This window comes from Phycodurus eques, chromosome 13, assembly GCF_024500275.1.
Source record: "Phycodurus eques isolate BA_2022a chromosome 13, UOR_Pequ_1.1, whole genome shotgun sequence".
Classification (NCBI taxonomy): domain Eukaryota; kingdom Metazoa; phylum Chordata; class Actinopteri; order Syngnathiformes; family Syngnathidae; genus Phycodurus; species Phycodurus eques.
Window position 1 is genome coordinate 19,471,626 of NC_084537.1, and position 20,462 is coordinate 19,492,087.

Genomic DNA, 20,462 nt, shown 5'->3' on the forward strand with positions numbered 1-20,462 from the left:
AAACAAAGATCGGCTGCACAAGTTTACATTTATTTTCGATTATCTCTAATCCACACAGGGTTAAAATTCTATGTAGTGGCTCAATACACTCACATAAATCTTTTATTAAGTGGTGCTGAAGGTTCTAAAAGACATAATCAACTCATCGTTTGTGATGGAGATAGACTGCGCCAGTAGTTTCTCGTTTGGATTTGTTTAGCAATACTCACGGGATTGTTCGCAGCTCAGAACAGTATCGTTCCTGCAATAACCCCAATTTGTACACAAATGGGAATGCGCCCAAGTCTATCACTAACCTACTTTAAAGCAACAATAAAATCCATATTTACAGCAAATATTTGTATAAAAATCACTTTTAGACATTCACAATGACAAACAGACAGTAATTGAGCAGGCCTTCTTATGCCACGTGACCACATTTTCTCACGCCACCCAGCAAACTAATACAGTAAGCCCCGATTGTAACTTCGAAACCTGGTATGTTGCGATCAGTGTAAAATCTAAACTTGTTTTTGTGTTTCAACCCAAAAATAATACAGTACAGAATATTGTATGTGGAGCCTCAAAACCTGACACAGGGTCGCAGTTTTTCCATGGCAACGGGTCGATCAATGTGCAATATTTAATTGGTTGGTCTGCAGCAAAGTATCACTGGCTAATTTGTTGTTGTTGTTGTTGTTGTTGTCATAGTCCACTTCTGTCGCTTTCGGTCGAGTCGCTCGGTTCGCAGCATGCGTAACGTATTTATTTAAGTCTGCTTAAATATTTACGAATAAATTCCAAACGGTCATTCCCCAAAAAGGATAAACATTAGCAGCAGCAATCAAGCGGATTAACTAATTTGCTCTTACTTACAAGTCAGAGTAGGTGTCAGAAACCCGAGTTAAGTTTACAAAGTGGCTAATGGGTTGCGGACGTGACGTGATGCGAACCGGTTTACCACCTGAGGCATTGTTGACTTATCTCAAGTTAGGACCTATAAGAAATTTTTGAATCCACCTCAGAACAATGGAGTCAGAGGCCCTTTTTTTAAGGAGCATTTTTAGCTTTTTTGTCATTCTTTCTCTCTCTCTCTCTCTCTCTCTCTCTCTCTCTCTCTCTCGCTCTCTCTCTCTCTCTCTCTCTCTCTCTCTCTGAGATGGTAAAGAGCATGTGAAGCATGGAGTAGGGTTCACTTCTCTTTTATAACTTTTTTCGGAGCACTTTCCTCACTCTTGCTCTCATGCTGAGCAGCTGCCATCTGAGAGGGGCCTAAAAGGGTCAAAAGCTGGGGGCCTGTCTTCCTCAGAGATGGGGAGAGGCCATTCGAATGGCTAGCCTCCGCAGCTAGCCAACACATTGGCTCAGGCCGAGGGCGGATCTTCTGCAGCCGCGAGGCTCCGGCGTGGAGCTCTCTTGGAGGATCGGGAGTCAGCCACATGCCATGGAGTTCAGTGTGTGTGCACATTTTTGTTGAAGGCAAAGTTGAAGGACTGGTTTGGGAACAAACTTTGGGGGCGTCACAACAAAAGGTATGTTTCTGATGCTAAGGAATCCCCCACCCTTGTGTTAAGTCACTGAGGCTGGTTGAGCGACTTGGGTAAAAGCAGTTAGATCATTTGTTTTCCCCTTCACACGGTGCTCCCAAACCCCTCCTCACGTTCTCCCCTTTTGCTGCCATTCTCATGTTGCTGTAGCCCCCCCCCACCTCCCAAACACACAATATACACACACACACACAGGCTTCCTTCAGAAGTGGTGAAAGGACATCGGGAGGGGGTGTGTCAATGTTAAATAGGACGTTAGAGCACTGAACCCCAACCTTTTTTTCCCCCATCAGATCAGATACAAACATGGGAATGAGCACACCTTTTTCAAAATACCAGCGTACTCAGAGAAAACCCACCAATGCACGGGGAGAACATGCAAACCCCACGCAGGAAGGTCCAAGCCAAGATTCGAACCCCAAATCTCAGAACTGTGAGGCAGATGTGCTAACCACTAGGGTGCCATGCAGTCCTCTGCAGGTTCAAACACATTAAACTGCAGCGATACAGGGATAGTGATCAAGATCAACTAATCGACGAATTGATGCTCCTCGCAAAAATTTATAATTGCCTATATTAACACTTTAAACCATAAATATATAGTCAGGTCCATAAATATTGGGACAGGGACACAATTCGTTTTGGCTCCAAACAAACAAGATGCGCTTTAACTTTCAGCTTTAATGTGCATCCAAATCAGGTGAATGGTGTAGGAATTTAGAACAGTTTAGATATATGCCTCCCAAACGTAACGGGACAAATTAAAAATCATAAATCAAACTTTGCAATTACAGTCTGAAGTGTAGAACGCATAGACATCACCTCACCCGACGCTGGATTTCATTTATGGGGATGCTCTGCCAGGCCTGTACTGCAACTGTCTTCAGTCTCTGGCCCCATCTTGTGCCTTTCAATTTGACATGCAAAAAAAAAAAAAACACCACGCCCCCACGGAAAGACAACCAATTGGAGACAGGAGGCATGACTTATAAGGTATCAATCAATTGTTTTGCACTTGCAGCCACACCCTTGTGCAGACCTGTTGCATTACTAAATGTTATCAGTTTGAAGTTTCATTTTGTTACGAGCCCGCAAGTACGTGACAAATAATTGACACCTCCTAAGTCACACCTCATGTCTCTAATTGGTTGTTTTTACTCAGGCACTGCTTTGTTGTATAACAAATTAAAGGCACAAGATGGGGCCAGACATGGATGTTTTTTCACAGATCATATTTATCATGTACACTTATCAAGTCATGATTTTTTCAACAAATATTACAAAAAGTGGTTTTTTTTATTTTTATTTATTTTTTTATTGCAAACCCCTTTAAGCGAATAGCTGAAGATAGCTTCCACAGAGGGAAAAAAAAGTGAATAGGTGAATTCATGAGTAACAAACCATGAAGAGGCAGGTGGTTCACTGTAATTAACAAAAAAAAAAAAAAGGTACCAAACAATCAAAGACCCTATACTATTCTGCGACCCGGTTGTCCAGGACCCCTGCGTGAGAGGCTCGACGACATGACGCTAATGCGACCAAGCACATTTGGATCACAGCTCTTGAAAGTCAACAACAGAAATGTCATTACAAAGAACAAGCGATTATCAAGCGCAATGAGTCTAATGCTACTCAACAGTATTTAGTTTTTGGGCTTCATCAGCCGTGACCCGTAAAAGAAGCGCACCCTTGGATCTTTACAGCTATTGCGACACCCAAACAAACCCCCCACCCCACTGCTTATTCTAAACCCTGAGTGGAGGTGGTGTATTTTATTTTATTTTTTTGTAAAGATTTATTTATTGATATCAAAATAGTGTACGTACATCAATCCCATGAATCGTCTCTCTCTCTTTTTGTAAACAAGACAGAAAACAAAGCATCATGAAAATCTCATACATAAAAATACACGAAATGAAGCGAGAGAAGAATAATACGAAAGATTTATCCCTCAAAAAAAAAAAAAAAAACAAACACTACCCCAGAGAGGTATACCACACAGCCCCCAATGCATAATAGCTGTACCACAACACCATTAGGCCCTGTTAAATAATGAGAAGCTACGTTACCCAAGAGGTGATATTGATGGTAGAACATTGAGAACATTTCTCTAGATTTTTTTTTTGTCAAAGAATGCAGGTTTTCTCCTAATCTCATACACTATCTTTTCTGGCGTACAATAAGAAGAGCGTTCAGGCAACCAGTGACTTTTCAGATTTCCAATTGACGAGTATTATCTTTTTCACAGCAGTGCTGGCTAGCAGCAAAATTATTATTTCTTTAAAATAAAAAGTTCACATTGAGCAGAATAACGTCGCCTAATAACTAAATCCTAGGATCATAATGTACGTCAAAATCAATGAGCATTGACACTGTAGATACAATAAAATCAAGACAGATTGCACACAAACTATTATATATATATATATATATATATATATATATATATATATATATAATAGTTTGTGATTTTGTAATTTAAATTTAGCTGAGAGCTGTTGAGAGGGCGGTGTATTTTATTTTGGGCAAGTCCTGTTAACCTCAAGAACCTATCGTCCTTGTCCTCACATATACACTTGGACAACAACACACACAAGAGGAGGTGCCTTCACACCTGATCTGATGTTAAATCAGAATCAGAATAATCTTTATTTGCCAAGTATGTCCAAAAAACACAGAAGGAATTTGTCTCCGGTAGTTGGAGCCGCTCTAGTACGACAACGGACAAATAACAGATAAATAACAGGCTTATTATTACAAACAGTCACTGATGGTGTAGCGGTACACTCGCCTGACTTTGGTGCAGGCAGCGTGTGTTCAGTTCCCACTCAGTAAACGGCGTGAATGTGAGTGCGAATGGTTGTCCGTGTCTATATGTGCCCTGCGACTGACTGGCGACCAGTTCAGGGTGTAGTCCGCCTTTTGCCCGAAGTTAGCTGGGATAAGCGACCCTAACCAGGATAAGCGGTGTTGAAAATGGATGGATATTACAAACACTCATATTGTAGACACATGCATAAACAACCACCTTACTCCTTTCTATCTGTCCTTCAAAGTCCAAGAAACTTCACCGCCCTCGTATGTTTAACATCTATTTGTCTCTGTTTCTGTGGTTACAAGGATCACTGTGTTAGTGTTAATAAATATCCACTTTTTGTTGTTGATTTTTGTTTGTTTGTTTGTTTGTTTTTGCTCTTGAGTTACCCGCCACGCAGAGTTTCACATTACAAAAGTGTCTCGCTTGCAAAAGACGCCAACCGTCGCTCGTATTTACTTCCCACCAGTCGAATAGAGCCGTTCCTCATTCGTGTTTGTCTGGTGTCGAGCAAGTGTCGGACCCCCCGCGCCACCTCGCTGTTTGTATACAATAACGCTTGTTAGCCGACTGCAAGATGATCCCCTCGACTGCTGACTGGCTCAGTGAGGGATTTCTCTTTGGCCGATGAGCATGTTTCTGTTGCAATAAAGCTATATAAACCCCTTAATTCCTCCCGGGCCTGTACATTCTACGTTGCAAGAAGGGTTTAGGTAAGGCCTTTTTTTCTTGGAAGGTGCAGAGGCAGCATGGTGACGAAGCAGTTGTGAGGTCCGGGGTTCAAATCATGGCTCTGGCCATCCTGTGTTGCATTTGCATGTTGTCCCTGTACTTGCGTAGGTTTTCTACCTCTACGTCGGCTTCCTCCCGAATCACTCTTAACATGCCCCACACCACTGGAAATCACTAAAGATATTCATTAAGCCAGAAAAATCCTCAATTTAGGCCCGGTAATTGGTATGTGTGTACCCTGCTTGAGTTAGTTTGTTCCCATTTTTTTGCCATAGCAAATAAATAGGAAAATAGAAATAAACTGGGAAGAATGTCAGAATAGTGGTTAGCAGTGCACATCTGCCTCACAGTCGAGAGGTTTTGGTTTTCGAATCTCTGCTCCAGCCTTCCTGTGTGGAGTTTGCAGGTTCTCCCCGGGCTTGCATGGGTTTTCTTCTGGGACTCCAGTTTCCTTCCACATTTCAAAAGCATGCATGTTAAATTCATTGAAGACTCTAAATCAGGGGTCACCAACATCATGCCCGCCGGTACCAGTTTTCCCCCCAAGGACCATCCTGTGGGCCTGTTCTAACAATTGCTCACCAATGATGGGACATTGTGATTTCCTAGGAATGTTACAAAAGTCGTCATTTCAAAATGTAAACACTGGCAATTTTAACACCTGGGATCTGTGTGAAAGCTGAACGAAAATAATGTTTTTATTTTTTTTTTGTCTGCTGGTGAAATGTTTTTCTAGTTCTCTGTGTCTCCCTGTCTTCTAGTGTGTTATGGACAGCCCTTTTACGAAAAATTAAAAGTTATTCTTTATCTTGTGGAACATTTTTCATGAGTAAAAAATCAGCAATGCTTGAGAGCAATTTTTGAAATAATGCAAGTGAATGGTATTTGCCCTTTAAGTGAACTCATGAATAAACAGAGATAACAGAGCCTTCCATATGACTCCAGGGGTATTTACATTATGAATGATACATGTTATTTGGCAACCCAGATTAAATCTCCAATGATCAGATCCACCTCTAAAACACTTTGGGAATGGTTGCTTTCGAGTCACGGCGGACCCCTCTTTACCATCCAGACCCTCTTTTGTCTCCCCCGCAGTGTGTCCTGTCCATTGCAAACACCGCGCCTGCACCCGGGACCAGCAGTGCTGCCACGAGCAGTGCCTCGGCGGTTGCCTGGAGCCCCAGTCGGCCGCGCACTGCGTGGCCTGCCGGGGCCTCCAGCTCCGGGGCGGCTGCATGGAGCGCTGCCCTCATGGCTACTACACCTTCAAGGGCTGGCGCTGCGTCTCCTTCGCCTTCTGCCAGGAGCTCCACGACAGGTGCAAGCGGGAGAAGGAGCACAGCAAGAGCCCCGAGTGCCACGAGTACGTCATCCACAACGGCGCCTGCATCCCCGGTTGTCCCTCCGGCTACACCACCGTCAACTCGTCAGCGTAAGTGCACCGCTGCCCTTTCATTACCCTAAAAAGGCTATAATTTGCTAGTGAGTCCAAACTATTATGCAGTAATTATTGATTGACACGTTAGAGGAAACTGTATAAACTCGTGAACCCCTTGTATATTATGCAAATTCACATTTTGGCAAAAAATAAAATGTAATTTTGGGGAGGGGGGGGGAGGGGGGTATCCTCCATTATTTCCTGAAAATATTGACTATTCACTGTTTTTATGCTCTTTCCAAAGCAATAAACAAATAACTTTGGCACCATCTGGAGAACTCTTGGTGTTGTAGTTGGGTTTACTTCTTTGATATAGTCTTTTTTTTCATCAGCATTTGTGCTGTCCTGTTTGTGCTAAGAGTGTTATTCAGGCTAGTATGCCAACTAATATTACTGATGAGCCTCATGTGAAGGTGGTTTGTTTTGAGTAAAAATGTAGTAGTAAAAAAAAGTAACACGTTGGATGGAACTGTTTAATAGTAGCCTTGTAAAAGGCAGTATTTTCCCATTTTTTGCCCGTTCATGTGTGGCTATAAACTGCAATGGTGGGAAGAAATCGACACAGGAGTTTTACCACCTTCAAATGTAGAATCGGCTGTAACAGAGGTGAGACTTGCCTGTGCGCAAGGGAATTACGGAAAATTTCAGGGTCGACTTTGTCAACGTAGTCGGTGTTGACGTTTATTCCAAACGACACGGGGGGTGGAGGGGAAAAGTGGGGAAAGATGCTGGCTTTTAGAGAAGCACGTCAAGTGGGACATTGTCCAAAGTCTGTGCGCTGTCACTCTGCAACACTGCATCCCGCGATCAGATAACTGGATGAATCCAGGTAGTGGTGGGCGAGTCTTGTTTTTCCGCATAATTTACAAATTATTTTATTTCGCTGTGTATCTGTAGCCAAAGTCTATTGTAGCCAAACCAGCTCCACACAACACTCTTTTTAGGCATTAAATCCTTATTTGAGGACAAAGTCGATGCTGCTGTGCTGCTCTCGCTCTCCGACATTGTTTTGTATGCAATAGAGAACAAAGTTCGTACGCCCACAGGGAGGCTATGACGTATGATGTTACGGAATACATCATCACGTCCCTAGAGTGTACATTTTGCAAAATATTTCGAATTTTTATCCCCCAAAAAATGATATCTGTAATTGTGTAAACTGTAATGCTAGCTTGCATGTGGTGTGATGGGAGAATGGAGTGTAAGGTACAGTGGTGCCTTGAAATACGAGTGACCAGACCAGCAGCGAATAATCCAGAAATAATTCCGATTTTCCAGCTCTCCATCTGAATTCACTCTTTGTATGTTGTCCTGCAATACAAAATTGATAGTGATTAGCATGCCACCAGTGTCTGCTTTGGCCGAATTGTTTTCCCCTTTGCTCAACTTGACTCGATTTACAGTCTCTGTCACATTTATTTTACCGACTTCCCGCTCTGTACCGAGTATTTGTACATGCGGTGACGTCCCTACAATCTTCTTCGCATCTACCCGCTGACCGCCTCACGGACCTGCACAAGGAACTTGCTTATTTTTGGGCGTGCCTGCCAGCCGATGCGAGCTCCCGGCATTTCTAATCGTTCTTGTCAGGCCGAAGATGAGAAAATGAAGCAGGGTGTCTCGCGTTGTAAAATGACAAGTGACAGATTGACAGCTGTAGACAATTAAGTGTTGTAAAATGTTATGTACTTTATTTTCACTGGGGTAGGTTATTGGCCCGATAATTAGCATGTTATGCTGATCGGCTTTAATGTCATAATTCGCCGAATGATCGGCTCCGCAAAAGACATTGACTCCGCGTCGCCATCGTGCACAGTATATTTGAATCCAAAAGCTAGTTTATTTTTAACCTAGTCACGTGTCTTTTGACGTAGTAATGTAAACTTCTGTCGGCCAATAAAGTTATTAAAAAAATAAAAAACAAGGCGTAATGCCGGATCAGACTACAAGACAAATTTGCTCGTTCACGATTGCACTATGTCAACTACTGCAATAAAATCTTGTAACTTTGGGCTAGTTAGCACAACGTTAGCAATGCAACGTGAACGAAAAGCATGACTGAGGCCATGAAGCACGCATCGTCATGACACATGGCAAAGAGTGTTAAACGGGAGACTTGTTGGGTCATTGGTATTTTCACAAGGTCGTTATAACTTATAAACTTACATGTCGGAAAGCACCACTCGGCCCACTCCTGTTACTGAGAAGACTGAGGATTGAATGACGTTACGTCACAGCTCCAAGTCGTTGGCATTATTCTGCGCTACTCAGACACCATTCAGCATGTACTCGCACAGTTTTAGGGCCTAGACTCAGAATAAAATGGACGACCAAGAATGTCATCATCTTTGTCTCTTGTTGTAAAATGCTAATGTATATTTGAAAAAAAAACATATTTTTTAAAAATGTTTGGTGGCAAAAATCTGGCCGATTACGATATTTTAAAAAGGGCTAAAATTGGCCGATTAAATTATTTTAAAAAATTCCATAGAATTTTTTTTTTCCACTGGAGTTTAAAACCAAATAAACAGGAATATTATGGAGAAGAAAACTCCAAGAAATAAAGCACACTGGGTGGAACAAATATGTGGCATAGCTCCCAAGGAACATAAACATGGATGTGGACAACATTGTGGAGCGAGCACATGTTGATTAGGTTTGCTGGAATCATTGTTAAAGATGCTGTACCATAGTGTAGAAATCATCTTTAATACTGCACAGGTTTCAGGAGGGGATGTGGTTTTGGTTAGTAACAGTGTTCCAATTGACTAAGCAGTTTTTTGGGGGATCTCTCTAAACTGTCCTGCCCTACGTAATAGTGTTTGCATTTGGTACATTTTGGAACCCTGTCAATCAATGACGTTTCATCATGTTAGCTGGTAATCTTCTAGTCAGTCACCATGTTTACCTCCACTGAACCCTTCTCGTACTGTCGCATATCAGCACTTTTACCCCTGTCACGGCTCACCTCTCGCCGCCGCTCAGAATAAACTACGCTCAAAGTGCACGTGGCACCGCACAGTGGGAAAAAGGTCAACATTGATTGTGAGTTAAAGATGTTGGGTTTTTTTTTCACCAATGCTGGAACACACATTCTTTGCCGCGTTGTTCCTGTCTGGTTGAAGGCTTTTTCAAGTGCCGCAGTTGCTTAGAATCTTTGTTTAGCCGATTTAATCTGCCATTAATCTTCAAGTGACCACAATACATATCTTTGTTCTCTGCTCATTAAGTATTAAGACCACAAAGAGGAGTCACCGCCATGAATAACATGGCCAGTTAGCTTCCACCCAGTCATGGTACAGTCTGTAGCCTCCCAACAATACATTTTTAAAATTAATTCTCAAATCCAGTTTCATTTAGCAAAATAATATTTGGTAGGTGTGTCGATCATGATAAGACCCACAAAAAGGCTCGGGAACCTATTCCTGAAGACACAAAGTCAGGCATTTACGTTTGAATCGGCAATTTTATCATGCTACAGTTGGTAGTGCGCCCCCCTACCCCCACCCCCATAAGTTTTGAAAATTCAGGCCCAAAAGCCAGTTTCACTTAGCAAAATGAAATTTGTTAGACATGTCTACCATGAGCAGACCCACAAAAAAAGTCTCAAGAACCCATGCCCAAAAAGACACAGGAAGCTACCCATTCTAGGGCTGGTCGATTAGTCGAAAATTAATCGTGATTTCGAGTTTGGCTTCTCATGATCATAAAAACATCATAGTCGAAGAAAAATGATAAATATGCCACGGCACCGGTTTGTGTGCAAGTTTCTGCGTTGTATACGCACCCTGAACGCATCCGGTGTTGCTTGTAGCAAGCGTGTGACGCATGTTCTTCCGCCCTCCCTGAGCGTGCTTTAAGCTGTTTATTGACACCCCAGTTGGAGTTTACTGTAAAACTAAATGCACAACAAAAGGAATTACTCACATTGAATATTTAAATACAAGACGCACATTGTTTTAGAAAACGCCAGATAATGCTATCAGTTAATGGGCTAGCTAGTATAAGCATTAGCTCACGGGAGGTATTTATTTTTTGGTATTTACATACAAACGCCTTAGCAACACTCACAAACAGACAATATAACAATACTGACGGGCATATACCAAGTTTAATAAAGTTTTATTGTGACTTCGTTCTACACTTGTTTTTTTTTTTTTTTTTTGCTTACTGTAAATGCAACTCCATGCATGCATTGAACCACACTGCCCCCAAGAGGCCAAGGCGCATACAGCAGGAACAGCAGATACAGTCATGACTTTGTATAAAAAGACGCAAATGCTTTTTGTTACCCATGACTGTCTGATATGAAATCAGATAACATTTTCATTGTAGGTCAATTAGGATTACCAACATTATTTCTATTCGCCAAATGCCAGAATATTAAGAGGATTATTTTTTTTTACAACTGTATATAATAGACAATACAGTCACCCCTGGTGTGCCAATGTTTTTAGCCATGGCTGTATTTATTTATTTTATTTCTATTTTTTTATATCTTATTATTTTACTTGTTAGTAATTTATTTTTTGGTTCTTCTATTAAGTTAAATTTAAAATTGAGTTTTGGTATTTAAATAAATACTAAGTTTCAAAATCAATGAATAATCGTGTTCATTAAAAACATCTCAAGAACGAATGCCGAAAAAGACACAGTAAGCCGCCATTTTGGGTGACGATAAATTGCAAAATAAAGTTGTTGTTTTTTTAATTGCTTGTGTGTGGAGCATTATGGTGAAATTTAATAACTCTCCATTAAATAAACTCATAATAACTCCTATTCATAAGCTCCTATTGTCACCAAATGTCCTTTTTTTTTTAAATTGTAAAAAAAAAAATAATAATAATAATGAATTAAAAACAATTTTTTTTTAAGCATGTCCTTCAAAGATGAACTTTTCCCAGAGATTTTGTCAGATTGCTACAAAGTTTGAACTGCGTATATCAGACAATAGAGGTGACACTAAATTGTGAGGAATTTAGGATGTCAGGATAGGTTAGGATTTTTTGTAACTGCCCCTGTGCTTTGCCAAACAAAACCATTCTGTCATCATAAAGCCGCCAGACCAAAATACTTAAGCACAAATCACACCAATGACCCCGATCATAACGCCCATCACTGGTATCTAATCCTCCCTTTAATCACAACCTTAATCACTCTGGGGGGGGGGGAAGAAACACCCCCGGTGTGTCTGATGGGTGAATCTGCGGTGGTGTACTTTGCAGTATTTTGTTTTCGTGCTCATCGCCGCCCATTATCAGTGATGGGATTTCGCAGATGGCTTCTCGGGAAATAATTTAATACGGCGGCCATACACAGCTGCGCCTGCCTGTTTGTTGTGGGACGAGACGTGTTATGAAAACATTACATAAGACAGGTTGTTCAACCAGAGTTTGTTCAGTCGAAAAGTAAAAATGTCACTGATTTGTGATCATCCACGTATATTCAGTGTTTTTCAAAGGTAGTGAATCTAGTTTAAAAGTCACTAAAAAACAAAAGATGTGCAAAAAGTCCCTAAGAGCAGAAATGTCAGACAAACTAATTTAATGGCAGGAACATTTATTCACTAATGGCCTTGATATTTCTCTCAGGATGTGGAGCAGATACGAGGGCGGAATAGAGAGAATGGCATCGTCGTCGTTACCGTGGCAATCCCAGATGACCTACTTTTGCCCTCTGTTAGCGTAGACGCTAATGTTCTTATTCCGCGCCGTGTTTGTATAAACTTTACCACACGCTAAACGATTAGACAGTGTTTATTGCAAGGTAAACACAGACGGCACGTAGTTGTAATCCTTTATAGGACAAGAAACCATATTTAGTCATTTTTGAGCCAAATAGAATGTAGGTAGCATTTTCTAATCAAGCCAGTTGGTAATGAAATGTGATGGTAAAAATAATACATTTCCGCAACAACATTGTGGGACAATCACATACCTACTGGAAATAGGAGTTTAAAACAAAATGAAATGAACTTAGGGAGAAATGAAGAGAAACACCTATAATCGAGGTACTGTACACTGGGCAGAAAAAATTTGACATGTTGCTCCCCTTTAAAACAAAACAAAAAATACTATTATGGAGAAATAAGACTGAACAAGTCAGACTGGGGGTGATAAATGAGTCAGGTAATTTCCTCAAAACATAAATATGGATGCACACAACATCGTGATCACATAAGTAGAAAGTGGCGTTTCGAACAAAATTAAAAGGGCCATTAAGAGGAGGAGGTGAAGGAAGTAACTCTAAATGAGGCAGAATGGGCGGACCAAGTAAGTTGTATTGCTCTGCAGAACATTACAATTGATCCACACAACATTGTGGAGAGATCACATATCGACAAAGTGGAGTATAAAACTAATTAAAAAAGACTCTTGTAAAGGAACGCAGAGAAACAACATTAAACAAGAGCACAAAAGTTGGAGAACATAAAAATGGGCATACACAACATTGCGGGCCGACCACGTCTCGTGGAACGCTAACAAAAGACGCCACCTAAACATAATGTAACAGCTTTAATACTTCTTTACAACATGCGGTAAGACTCCACACTGGAATTCATCTGAGAGACGGTTTACGTGCCTCGTGGGAGCTGCGGCAGAGTTCAGTTCAGCTAAATTCATGTCTGTGAGAATTTTAAGGTGGAAAGTTCACATTTTTCTTTGGGATGTCACACATCAACACCTGTTTGTTTCTTGGCCCTGCAGGCTGAACTGCACGCCGTGCGCCGGGCTGTGCCCCAAGGTGTGCATGGGTCTGAAAACCGTGGACTCGGTCACGGCTGCGCAGGCGCTGAGAGGCTGCACCATCCTCAACGGCAGCCTGGTCATCAACCTGCGCGGAGGAAGTAAGCAGTACCCTTTCAAAAAAACGCACCATGTTTAAAGTCTGACCGAGCCACATGACAAACTGTTGTTGATTTTATTTATTTATTTTGCGGCAGCCAACATAGCGGCAGAGCTGGAAGCCAGCCTGGGCCAGCTGGAGGAGATCACCGGCTACCTGACCGTGCGGCGCTCCTACGCCCTGGTTTCCCTTTCCTTCTTTCGCAAGCTGCGCGTCATTCGCGGGGAGGAGACGGAAATCGGGTGAGGGGAGAATTTTTTCCAAGGGGCCCCCTCATAATCCGAACACCAATTAAACATACACTACTCAAAAAGATATAGATAATGGCCTTTGACCCCCCAAATTACAGCTTGCGGATCGCCCCCAGTTTGAGAACTACGAACCGACAATGTGCCAAGAACCAGCTAGCATTCTTACACCTTTTCTTCCCTCCTGCAGCAATTACTCCTTCTATGCCCTGGACAACCAGAATCTGCGACAGCTGTGGGACTGGTCCAAGCACAAGCTGAGCATCCTGCAGGGACGCATGTTCTTCCACTACAACTCCAAACTGTGCATGTCCGAGATCCGCAAGATGGAGGCGGTCGCCGGCACCCGGGAGAATAGGAACGACATCGCGTCCAAGACCAACGGCGACCAGGCCTCGTGTAAGTCGTGTGTCGCCAACGGCGAGCATTAATGGTCATCATTTCCTGACGTGCTTTCTTCGCAGAGACGTTTTTTTAGCATCACTTCGCTAACAAACATGATTTCTTTCAGTCCATTGTATTACTACGACGCTCCACAACATTGTGCTTGGATTAAATCAGTTTCACCAGATCGATGACTGCTCCACAACATTGTGGTTAGATGAAATCCGTTTCAGCAGATTTCACGACATGGAAATAATTGTGTGAGACTGATGGCCACTACACATCATTGTCTTTCCATAAAATCAGTTTCATCAGATGGATGACCGCTCCCCAACATTGTGTTTTGATGAAATCTAGCTTCAGCAGATGTTTCAGCACATTAAAATAATTGAGTGCATGATGAGATGACGGAGGGGCACCCCAGAACATGTTTAGATTACCTCTGCTTTAGCACATTAAAATCAATGAGGCTGGGTGTTTAAGGACGCATGGCCGTTCCACAACATTGTTTGGATGAAATCAGCCTCATCTGTATGCAGATGAATTCAAGGTTTCACAGATGTTTCACCACGTTAAAATCATTTTGTGCGTTAACCCCAACGATAACTCCACAAAGTTTTGTTTGGATTGAAAAACATGGTGAGCAGAGGGACGACCACTACTTTACATTGTGTTGTGATCAAATCGGAAGATTAATGGCTGATCCACAACATTGTTTGTATTAAATCAACAGATGTTTCAGAACATTAAAATCATTCTGTGTGAAAATGAATGGCCGCTTCACCGCATTGTTTTTAGATGAAATCACTTCCAGCATGTTGGTATGATCATCCACAGCAGACGTTTCAGAACATCCGTTTCACTCGCGAACATCTTCTGTACCTTTCTTCACCTCATGATCCAAATTTGTTTTGTCAGGCGAGAATCACGTGCTGAAGTTCACCCAGATCCGCACCATGAGCGATAAGATCATGGTCAAGTGGGAAGCCTTCTGGCCTCCAGACTTCAGAGACCTGCTGGGCTTCATGGTGCTCTATAAAGAGGCGTAAGTTCTTCTCTCACCAAAGTGCGTCCACAGTGTCGGCCAAGCATTCATTGTTTTCAGCTGCAGCGAGTAGGGGCGATGATCCAAATAAGAGCCAGTGACTTGAAACAGGAGAATCAGCTGGCTGACGCTTCACACGCAGCGTGGCATTACAGTGGAAATTCTAAAATCCACCCAATTATGTTTCAAGCTACTGGTTGACCGCCATTTATTTGATTATATTTCAAAATTGCTATTGATATTCACTTGTTGAAATTATGTCAAAAGATTACTGACTCTTTTTTTTGGCGGGGGGGGGGGGGGGGGGGGGGGGCTTGCCTTATCACAGTTTTTTTTTGTGTGTGTGTGTGAGTAACATTGCAGCTTTTTTCTTGTAACATTGCGACTCTCGGTTATGTCAAAAATGGGCTTTTGGCTCTGAAAAAGTCATTTTCCGATGTCTATTGGCACTGCTTTGTGGACTGCCATATTGCACCGAATAATGTCACTCTCTGATCTTTTCAGGCCTTTTCAGAACGTGACCGAGTTCGACGGGCAGGACGCGTGCGGCTCCAACAGCTGGGTGATCGCGGACGTGGACCCTCCGCCGCGCTCCACCGAGGGTGACAGGGACCACTTTGAGCCGGGCCACCTCATCCTGCCCCTCAAGCCCTGGACGCAGTACGCCATCATGGTAAAGACGCAGCTCTCCGCCTCCGACGAGCACCAGGTCAACGGGGCCAAGAGCGACATCATCTACGTGCGCACCAATGCCACCAGTAAGACTTATGTCTAATATTTAATTCGGTATATTAATAAGGGAGGTGTTTCGATTTTTCAAGTGGACGACGACCTCAACAACTACACAAGACACAGTGTCTATTAGAGTAGAGGAAATATGGTTGTTACACTAGAAAAAGAATGTTATCTTGCATGAAACAACTCTTACTGTAATAATTTTAACAGTCACTTTGTGTAAATTGTTTTCCTCATATTTTTTTTCTCAAAAACAAAACTTTAGTCTCCTAATATTAAGACTTTATTCCCTTAAGATTATATATTGTAGTGTTACGAATTTATTCTAAAAACATTCTTTTTTTTTCTGTGAAAAGCAAAACTTTTCCTCCTAAAATAAACTCTTAAGTTTAAAAACATTGTGACTTTATTATCGTGAAATTTACAACTTCTCGTAACATTACGACTTTATGCTTGTAAGTTTATAACTTTTTTTCTTGGAGAATTATTGACATTATTATCATAACTTTGTGCCAATTTTCAATTTATTCTTGCAAGAGTACAACTTTATTCTCAAAAGATTTGTCTGTTTTCCCGGTAAACTTATGATTGTTTTCGTAACATTGCAACTTTTTTCTCTGAAGATTACGACTTCATTCGCTTTAGATTTTTATTGTAGCGTTATGACTTTATTTTTAAAACATAATGACCTAGGGAAGACAACTCCTTTTTTCTCCTCTAAAAAAACAACTTTTCCTCCTAAAATAAACGCTTAGTTTTAAAACATTTTGACATTATTCTTGTGAAATTTACAACTTTTTTGTCATAAAAATACGACTTTATACTTTTTTTCTTGGAAAATTGAAAATTACAATATTTACGTTATCGTCACTTTGTATGTGTGTCAACTTGCATTTAATTCTTGCAAGAGTACAACTTTATTCTCAAAAGATTCAACCTTTTTTTCCGGTAAAATTACGACTATTTCCGTAACACTGCAACCTTTTTCTCTGAAGATTACTATATTTTTCTTAGAAAATCACAATTTTATTCTTGGAACATTGCAATTAACTTTTTTTTAAATTACGACTATTTTCGTGCGATTAAGGGTTCCTCTTTTTTCTCATAACAACTTTAATTAGATTATGACTTTTACTCGTGATTTTTATTCTGGTAACATTACAACATTCATGAAAATGTTTCTTCTCGTAAAAGTATTCTTGAGAATGTTTCTTCTCGTAAAAGTATGTCTTTTTTTACTCAAGCCTTTTCTCAAAGTATTACAACTGGTGAGATTATTACTTTTTGTCATCAAATTGTGTTGTTTTTCTCGTTAGAGTACAACTTTCCCCGCGTAATATGGCGCACAGCTTTTTTTTTTTTAATTCTCAGAAAATAATGACTCTTTTTCGTATGCTTTATTTATATATATATATATATATATATAGTAACATTGCGACATTTGTTTGTGAAATTATGACTTTATTTTCGTAGGATTTCAATGTTTTTTTTCCTCACGCTGACTTTTTTCTGCCGTTATTTCGACTTTATTTCTAAAACTTTAGGACGTTCTTCTTGTAAATGTACTACTTTTTCCACTTCTGCTAGCACTCCTTTGTAACCTTACATATCAGTGTAACTAGTCTGTACGTTTGCCGTTTTTTTTTTTTTAGATCTCCTCTTGGTATAAACATCAATACAGCTACCATAAAATCAAGATTGGGACCACTTATTTTTCTTTCTCATCAACGCCGGCCAACCACAATATTTGTAACGTATGGCTCGAGTGTAACTTGGTTAGCCCAGGATCATCAATTTTCACCAAGTGCTCTCCAGCGACATGTGGTGACACCTGTCGCCTCCTGAAATACTGTAAATTCTTTAATTGCGGAAAGATAGAAAAAAGAGGACAGACTTTTCTGCCAGTTTTTCTCTCTGAAACACATTGCATGTCTTATTAATACCACATGGAAACACTAGACTACAGATTTTAAAATGTGCCTGTGATAGCTTGGTAGTGGTGTCAAGGGCAGGGTGGCACTCTTACTCTGTCTGGCACCCCTCACTCCAAGGTTCTGCCATCCATGTCGTGTCAGATCGTTGAACCTCGCTGCAAGGGCAGACCTGTCGTTATGCATGAGCGGCAGCCGGTTTCAAATCAGTTTGCGGTGCGCAAATAGACTCTGTTCGCCTTCACCCTGACGTCCAAGACTTCCCTCCAACGCTGGGTCCTGACGTTGATCCGTCAGGTTTTTTTTCACACCGCCTTTGGCCAGGACCTGTCATTGAGCTTCTATTTTATTGCCTGTGTATCTCATCTGTTCACCAGATACTCTGTTATACAAGTGGAAGCTGTCTTTTATTCCTGTTCTAAAAAAACGACGTCATATATATAATTAAATATAAATACTCTCTAAACTAGTATACAATGTAATCAACCACTGTCATGTAAAAGCAGCACACACATAAAATACAATTCTTGTTCACGAGTGACAAGCATATGTCAGCTAGTTAGCGCGAGATGCCAATGCAGCACTTGGTGCTCTTCCTTCTCAAACAGTACAAAGAGATGGACTCCAATGTACCAGAGATCCAAATCAAAATCCTTTGTTCACAAAAAGGCACTTGATAGAGGCTCCTGCGGAGAGTCCTATCAAGTCAGCGAGAATTGGAGCAAAAGCCGGAAGTAGAAACTATTAAAATTAACAGCACAAACACATGGACTCAAATGCGCCACAGTCACAGATGATTCAAATGAAAGTCCTTTGTTCACTCAAAGTAGCTAGACACAGGCTGCTCGGAGAGAACTAGAAAGTCAACGAGAAAAGAGGAAGTAGAAACCTACCAAAATAAAACCAGTTGAATCACAATCAGATGGACTTCCATTTACAGTTCATTACCGGTCCTAGAAAATCCAAATCAAAACCCTTTGTACGCAGAAACCTGGTCAACACTGGTGCACTTTACAAAATCGATGGCATCATGAGGAAAGAACATTACGTGGAAATACTGAAGCACCATCTCAAGGTTGCAAATGGATCTTCCAAATGGACAATGACCTGAGGCATACTGCCAAACTGGTTACGAAGTGGCTTAAGGATAACAAAGTCCATCTTTTGGAGTGGCCATCACAAAGCCCTGGTCTCAATCCTATTGAAAATGTATAGGCAGACCTGAAAAGGCATGTGCGAGCAAGGCGGCCTACAAACTTTGCTCAGTTCTGTCAGGAGGAATGTGCCAAATAGAAAAAAAAAAAACGGCAATTCTAATTGACTCAAAACAGGAAAAGTTTAGTCTGACAATTTCGGACAGTGAAACAAAAAAAAAATGTGTGTCTGTGTGTGTGTGTCTTAGTATGTAGTGTATACAAACTTCTGGTTTCAACTGTATATGGCAGTAATACATAAGTAGTTGTACTAGTTATTAAGCTTTGTATCGTCTTTTTGTGCACAGAACCGTCGGTGCCTCTGGACCCCATCTCGTCGTCCAACTCGTCCTCCCAGATCATACTGAAGTGGAAGCCCCCCAACGACCCCAACGGGAACATCACACACTACCTGGTCTTCTGTCAGCGGCAGGCCGAGGCCAGCGAGCTCTACAAGTTTGACTACTGTCAGAAGGGTGAGACACAGTAGCAGTGTCTATGACTCTGTGTGTGCTATAATGATTGAAACCCCACATCGTCCAATGATTTTTGTGCCTGCAAAGTCGACAAATCGCCGTAACGTCAGAATTCTCGGTCACCACGAGAGATGATACTATCAGTTATCATCACGATTATAGTGAGCGTATTAATCACAGTGCGCAATGCAAACATTACAGAACATACTGGAACAAAAATACATAAATATGAGATTGAAATGACAGAAATATTAGAAGGGTTGGAAGTTAAAATTTGAAAAAGTTTTTGGCATCACGTGGGCTGCCGTCAGCCATGTTAACACCACAACACACAGTATATGTCTAACCTCTACTCTCAGAGACACTAAATACAGTGGAAACCATAATTCCAAATAGAAACAGTAGTCCTAGCCGTCTGATATTTTATCATGATTTGTTTGCAAACCATAAACTGCCACCACCAGGTTAGAATGCATTGCACCGGGTATGATAATACTAAAATATTGCCAGCATTACAGCACTAAAGGCGCAAGGTGTGATGGTCAGGGTCAGTGGCAGTCGAACCACTCAAACGCTTCACAACAAACGAACTTCAAACTAAGCGTGAACCAGGGAATAGATCCGCAGGGACGTCGTGTCTCTTATAATTTATCTCACCAGGATGGGTCAAGAACGGGGAACAATGTCAGATGTCCCCCCGAGCCCTCGGGTGCCATTATTTAGATATGTGCATGTGTGGCAGACGCTTGTCTTGCTCTCCTTTTGTGACAGCATCCTCCCCTCTCCCCCAGGGATGAAGCTTCCCTCGCGGGTACCCACTCAGGTGGACGGCGACGAGGAGCAAAAGTGGAACCAGACGGAGGAGCAGGGCCCCGGGACGCGATGCTGCGCCTGCCCCAAGACGGACAAGGAGCTCAAGAAGGAGAAGGAGGAACTGGAGTACCGCAAGACCTTTGAGAACTACCTCCACAACGAAGTCTTTGAGATGAAGTAAGACTTCCCCGCGCTAAGCTATTGAAGCACCTCACACACTGTACGTAAAAGCCGGCTTTTTTCCTGCGTCACTGTACATTATAAATGAGCCAGCAAT

At 41.6% G+C, this 20,462-nt stretch overlaps 1 protein-coding gene across 1 annotated transcript in view; it reads left to right on the plus strand.

The window, feature by feature from the left end:
- The window catches only part of insra (insulin receptor a), a 60,267-nt gene that overhangs the window by 30,429 nt on the left and 9,376 nt on the right, over positions 1–20,462 (plus strand). The window contains exons 3-10 of the mRNA XM_061693618.1: positions 6,172–6,508; positions 13,222–13,361; positions 13,458–13,602; positions 13,799–14,007; positions 14,911–15,037; positions 15,542–15,795; positions 19,205–19,372; positions 20,164–20,362. Of these exons, the coding sequence (XP_061549602.1) occupies positions 6,172–6,508; positions 13,222–13,361; positions 13,458–13,602; positions 13,799–14,007; positions 14,911–15,037; positions 15,542–15,795; positions 19,205–19,372; positions 20,164–20,362 (1,579 nt within the window). The remainder of the gene's footprint in view (positions 1–6,171; positions 6,509–13,221; positions 13,362–13,457; positions 13,603–13,798; positions 14,008–14,910; positions 15,038–15,541; positions 15,796–19,204; positions 19,373–20,163; positions 20,363–20,462) is intronic.